Genomic DNA, 6,491 nt, shown 5'->3' with positions numbered 1-6,491 from the left:
AGCTTTCAGTTGGAAGTTGCCATTTCAGCTAGGATGTCAACAGGAAGGTGTGGCCAGATGGGGTATAATGGTTTCTGAGAAGGCTGAAGGACCAGAGGCAAGAGTATGAGAGACACTGCCCAGGTTGGAGCAGAGGGCTCTTGAATCATACCCAGTATGCTGAATCATAAGCATAATGTGGTTCCCCAGGTCCCACAGATAATTGTGGTTTATTTCCTCATAAGCAAACTGACGTTGCCTTTGCCAATAGATGCAGGTTAGACTTAATCCAAAAGGTTTTTATTTCAGTTTTGATGTGTGCCATTCATATAGTTTTTCAGGGCAAGTTTCCATGGTGTCTGAAATAGAGTATTCCCAAGGAACCTACTGCAGGCCAAAGTAGCAATATCCCTTTTGGATTCTTTGGAGGCCAGGCTATGTGTCTAACAACAGGTCTTAAGGGAGTTCTTTAATAAAAGCCAAGTGATGTTTAGAAAGAGAGGAAGGGAGAAAGAGAGAGAGAAACATTGATTGGTGAATCATCCATCAACTGGCTCCGGCCTACTCTGTACTGGAGTTTGGAATGGAACCTGCAAATGAGCTTTGGGTGCAAGGGGGAATGCCCTACCAACTGAGCAACACTGCCTTGTGTGGGTGTTCCTTAATCTTCCCCATTCATTTAATTTATTGTAGCTTGGCAAGATATGTGATCGACCAGGGGCTGCTGCCTACTCCATGGGCCTTCAGTACCTCAGCAATAATTAGAAAGGTTTCTCTGAAAAGGGTGGGTCCATCTCTCTGGTTTCCCAGTAATCATTGCACAGCAGAATTACAGTTAGGCAGTGAGTACATGTGGGAGGAGTGCAGTGGTCATCTCACCACTCCTTGGTGCCTGATGAGGTATATATCCTGCACCAGCCTAGGAGAGGCAGTGTTGAGTGGCCTTGTGGCCCCTAAGCAAAAGATGGGATTGGGGTAAGTTGGGCTGCTCCTGTTGTTGCCAGAGCAGTGCCTTTGGCCCTCAGCTGGTTCCTCTGAAGGGAGAGGGAATGGGGTTGCTCATGCTTAGCCTGACATGATGCCTTGCTCCTGACCATTTCCCAGGATCTCTTTCAGAGCCACTTCATCAGGATGAACAGTGAGGCTCCACTCAGACTCCTGGACCTGGCATGCCAGAGCCTGCTGAGGGATGAAGCCTCTGCCATTGCTGCAGTGGAGTGGCTGCCTATGGAGCTCTTCCCACCTCTGTTCACAGCAGCCTTGGCTGGGAGGCACAGCAATGTCCTGAAGGCTCTGGTGCAGGCTTGGCCCTTCCCCTGCCTACCTCTGGGGGCCTTGTTGAACCATCAGCAGCCTTACCATGATATCTTGCAGGCTATGCTCGATGGGCTAGATGCCCTGCTTGCCCAGGAGACTCGACCCAGGTGAGGGCATTCAGTGTCCTGGTTGGGCCCTGGGGGTCTGAGCAGTTACAGCTGGGATAAAGGATTTTATAGGGCCACAGGGAGAGCTCAGGGAGGCCTTGCAGCCACTGCTGTGGTCATTCTGGGAATAGGCTTCAGATATATAGGGCTGATGGAAATGAGAGAGTAACAGGAAGTACATGAAACCCCCTTCCTGGTGGCACTGAAAGGTACCAGAAATGGGGACTATGAAGGATCCCAGTAGTGCAAGAAGCATCTAATTTCTGGGATAAGGAGTAAAAGTCCCATTGGGCGTCTGGCCCAGCTGCCAAGATTTCCAGACTCATAGCCATGGTCTTATTCCCTGATATCTTAATTTACCCCTGTTTACCTCCTATTTTCTCCACAGAAGGTGGAAAATGCAGATGCTGAATTTACAGAAGGGAGCTCATCAGGAGTTCTGGATCATGTGGGCCGGAACCAGAGCTGGTGTGTGCTCACTGCTGGATCCTGAGGCCCCACAGCCCATGAGGAAGAGGGGGAAACTGGACAGCTTAAGGACGGGGCCAATGCCACCCTTGACCCCCATGGAGGTGTTAATAGACCTTTGCCTCAAGAGAGGTGTCCTTGATGAGTCTGTCAGTTACCTTTTTAAGAAAGTCAGCGAGAGGAGAGGTTTGCTGCACCTTTGCTGTAAGAAGCTGAAGGTTTATGCCATGTCAAAGGAAAACATTAACACCCTGGTATGGTTCAGCTTAACTCTGTCCAGGACTTGAAGTTAAATTGTACCTGGAAGCTGTCCACTCTGAGGAAGTTCACTCCTTTCCTGGGCCAGATGGGCAATCTACATCCTCTCCCATGTCTTTATGTCTTCTCACACTACGTTGGAGCAGGAGGAGCATTGTGTTAGCCTGCTCACCTCTCAGTTCCTAAGGCTTTCCTACCTCCAGGAGCTCTATTTGCATGATGTCTCCATCCTCAAAGGCCGCTTGGACCAGATCCTCAGGTGAGGGATGGCGAGGTTTCTCTGCAGACCAGAGCAAGCCCCTTCTCATTTCATTCCACAGTGACAGGACCTCCTAGGTGCCATTCATCAGCAGTGCTACAGAGCCTGAGTCACTAGAGGCTCCACACAGTCAGTGTCTTGTTCACTGCTCTGTCCCCTTGCATGTTGTCAAGTAACTTCCCCCCCTCCCACAGACAAAGGTAGGATTTATGAACTAAGAAAGATGCTACTAAAGGTACTCCTTACTAGGAATGGAGGTAATGGGAGCTCGGGAATCCTAAGTGGTGTGTAAGGGAAGATTGTGCAATGGAATCATGAGGATGGCCGTGAGGAGAGGAAAGCCCATCAGAAGTGAGGTTTCAGGGATTTAGGTCCACACTTTTCGATTTGGTGTTGGCAGCCTTTCAATCCAAAACTGCTTCTAATCACCAGTTTGCCAAGGCTTGCCAAAGGCTCCTGCTAAGGAATGCCTCATGAATGCAGGATTCTGGGGGGAGCAATTATGAAAAGGGATAGGTAGTTTGTAAAAGATGCAGTGATCTAAGTTCCTGCAGGATGGAAGCTCCAGCTGGATGATACCCAACCGTGTCCAGATTAGCCCTTTCTGCAACTATGCCAGTAGTCTCATGGGCTAAGAGATGAGGGTTACAGGAGTCCAGGCTGTGGCTGGTAGGGAGCCCAAATGGATGGCATGTTGATTCCTGTCTCCAATACTAAATTTCAGTGGTTGCCTACTGCTTGAGCTCCTTTCTGAGCCTCTCACCATTACCTCCCATCATTCATGCTCACAACACCTGTGTGTCTGAGGTTGGGTGTATGGTGACAGATGAACAAATGAAGGGTGTGATGTTTCATGGAGCTGAATCCCTCGCAGAGCAGGTAGGATTTGGAGAACGGATTCCACTCAAATTTGCCCTGATTGAATCACACTTTTCACTGTGCAAGTTCCTGGGTTTGATCATCATCTGGAAGACCTTACACTAAAGTGACATGGGCCTCCTCATGCTGGCTTCCCTCTGTCTAACCATTCCACCGCCCCCCTCACCTAACTGCTCTGTGTCTCCCCAGCTGCCTGAAGACCCCCTTGGAGACTCTGTCCATCACTAGCTGCATGCTCTTAGAAAGTGACTTGAGACATCTCTCCCAGCATCTGAATGTGAGCCAGCTGAAAGTCCTGAATTTAAGGAGGCTCAACCTGACCCACATCAGTTCTGGGCCCCTCCAATTGCTGTTAGAGAGAGCCTCCCCCACCTTGCAGGACTTGTACTTGGATGAGTGTGGGATCATGGACTCCCAGTTCATGGACCTCCTGCCTGCCCTGAGCCACTGCTCTCAGTTCATGACCCTAAGTTTCTGTGAAAACACCATCTCCTTGACTGTCCTGGAGGACCTGCTTCGCCACACCATTGGGCTGAGCAAGCTGAATTGTGTGCTGTATGCTGCCACCCTGGAGAGTTACGAGGAAAGGAGCAACAACATCATCAACCTGGGCCTACTTGCCCAGGTGCATGTGGGGTGAAACATATGCTGCAGGTGGTGGGGTGCCCAGGCATGTTCTGGTTCTGTGCTTACCTCCGTCCTCATGGTGTCTATAGAACCTTCTATAACCCAAATCCCATTCTGTGACCCTGTTACATGCCTGTCTAGCTTGGTGCTCATCTTATAGGCTTTACTCTGGGCCCTTGGGCCCTGAAGCTCAGGCATACGTGAATCTTAAAGGAACCGAGCAGCCAGTTTCAGACAACTACTCAGTGGTGGGGGGAGATGCAAACTGGGGGCAGATGTTTTCTTTGTGGAGATGGGTCCTAAATACCCTGTTTCCCCGAAAATAAGACAGTGTCTTATATTAATTTTTGCTCCCAAAGATGCGCTAGATCTTATTTTCAGGGGATGTCTTATTTTTCCGTGCGCTAGGTCTTATTTTCAGAGGATGTCTTATTTTCGGGAAAACACAGTAGATGGGGCATGTCATAAATAATAGACCTTTTTGCACCTGCCTTTTATCTGGTTAATTATTTTTACATTGTGCAACAAGATTGATTTTGGGAACAATATATCCTGATTTAATTTAAAGTAGTTATCGATAATGAGAGTTCCTTTTATTGAGTCTTTAAGTACCAGTGAAGGAAATAGTCTTATTCTTCCTTGATCTTAAAGTCCAGCCAATGTAAGTGTGTCTTATATCCTTCAAAGTTGTGGGTACTGTTGCACAAGTATCTCTCAAAGTCACTCCATTATGGCCTCTTTTTGGGTACTTATTTTCTTTGGTTCTGTTATATTTTAAGACATTTCTAATACATCCTACAATTATTTTAGCCTTATTCTTTTGGATTTACTAAGAATCACCCTTCCCTAGGTCCAGGAAATATATGAAGATTTCTATGTCAATAACTGAGTTTGTGTTTTCGCTACAATTTTTAAATCTCATATTTAAGTTAATTTGTGTATATACTCATTATATCATACTAGAGGCCTGTGCACAAAATTCATGCTTGGGGTGAGTGAGTGTCCTTCAGCCCATCCTGTACCCTCTTCAATCTTGGACTTCTCAGTGGGATGGGGCCTAAATGGGCAGTCAGACATTCCTCTCACAATCCCGAACTGCTGGATCCCAACTGCTCACTTGCCTCCCTGCCTTCCTGATTGCCCCATAACCTTTTATGCCTGCCAGCCTAATCAACCCCTAACTACTCCCAAGCCAGACTGATTGATATCTAACTGCTCCCATGCCAGCTAGTTTGCCCCCAACTTCCCTCCTCTGCCAACCTGGTCACCCCTAACTGCCCCCCCCCCTGCAGGTTGATAGTCTTCAACTACCCTCCCTTGCAGGCCTGGTTCCTCTCAACTGCCCTTTCTTGCAGGCCTGATTCCACTCCTGCTGGCCATCCTATGGTGGCCATCCTGTGTCCACATGGGGCAGGATCTTTGACCATATGGGGGTAGCCACCTTGTTTGTTGGAGTGATGGTCAATCTGCATATTACTCTTATTAGATAGGAAAGAGGCCTGTTGCATGGGTGAGGGCTAGCTGGTTTGTGTCCCAAATCAGTATGGGGATTCCCTTGGGGTGTGGGGTGGCCTCAGAGAGGGTCCTGTGGTGGTTTTCAGGCCATCCATGCACCCTAGTGACCCAAGTAGATACCTTGGTATCTGGAATTTATTTACCTTCTACAATTGAAACTCTGTAGCCTGGTGTGAGGGCCTAGGCCAGCCAGGGCTACAGAAGCTTGGCTTTCTCCATTGCCTGGGAAACCCAAGCCTCTCTCCTGGTCTCTGTGGTGGAAACAATCTTGGTTGGGGTTAATTTGCACACTTGCTCTGATTGGCTGGTGGGCATGGCTGGTGAACATGGGTTGTGGGTGTAGCAGAGTGATGGTTAATTTGCGTATTACTCTTCTATTAGGTAGGATATTATTAAGTTGTTGATCTTTCAATGACTTCCAGTACATAACTCTCCTTTATTTGAAGAGCTTATTTTATGGTTCATTAAAGGAGGTCAGTACATACTGATCCTTTTAATTTATTTATTTTTTTACTTTTATTTTTAGGGTTGTAAGACAGCTAACAGTTAGATGTGTCTCATGATTTTTCTTGAGTTCAGAAGTCCACTTATTTGATTTATGAAGAATAGTTGGTGTTGTTTCCATAGTTTCTAAGCAGAAGAAAATATAGTTTGTGTATACATTATTACTAAATTTCTACTTTAAAATGATATTTAGTAGCCTACACTCTGTGTTACATAATGATTCTGAATAAGACAAAAATCCCTATTTATCGGGCACTTATTTTCTATCAGAGGCTTAGTGCATGAATTTGTGTATGGATGCAGTCTGGCGAGCCCAGTCCCAGTGGAGCTCATTGGGGCCAGGCTTGTCAGGAGGAGGAAACTGCAGGAGGGGGCTGGCAAGCCCCACTCCCTATTGGTGTGTCCGTGTGCCTGCACACGGGGATCAGAGGCAGGGCTTGCTGTAAGGTGCTTTGCTCTGATCAGTGTGGTGGGGACTGACTGGGGTTGGGGCCAGCCATGGGAAAGGGCTGTGGACAGTGAGCCAGTGAGCCCTGTCCACAAATGGGGTTAGGGAGCCTATAAAGGATAGAGAGAGA

At 47.6% G+C, this 6,491-nt stretch overlaps 1 protein-coding gene across 1 annotated transcript; it reads left to right on the top strand.

Annotated features, from left to right (window-relative positions):
• Positions 1-1,110: 1,110 nt before the first annotated feature.
• On the top strand, positions 1,111-3,907 carry LOC311615858 (melanoma antigen preferentially expressed in tumors-like; the record flags this gene model as incomplete). The annotated part of the gene is made up of 4 exons (XM_084871291.1): positions 1,111-1,403; positions 1,792-2,125; positions 2,333-2,388; positions 3,457-3,907. The coding sequence occupies 4 exons, from the start codon at positions 1,111-1,113 to the stop codon at positions 3,905-3,907; spliced, it is 1,134 nt and encodes a 377-aa protein (XP_084727417.1).
• Between the last annotated feature and the right edge of the window lie 2,584 nt (positions 3,908-6,491).

Source organism: Pipistrellus hanaki (assembly GCF_964339955.1).
Source record: "Pipistrellus hanaki genome assembly, chromosome: Y".
Lineage (NCBI taxonomy): Eukaryota > Metazoa > Chordata > Mammalia > Chiroptera > Vespertilionidae > Pipistrellus > Pipistrellus hanaki.
Note: the sequence above shows the minus strand (reverse complement) of the source record. Positions and strands in the feature narration are given on the sequence as shown.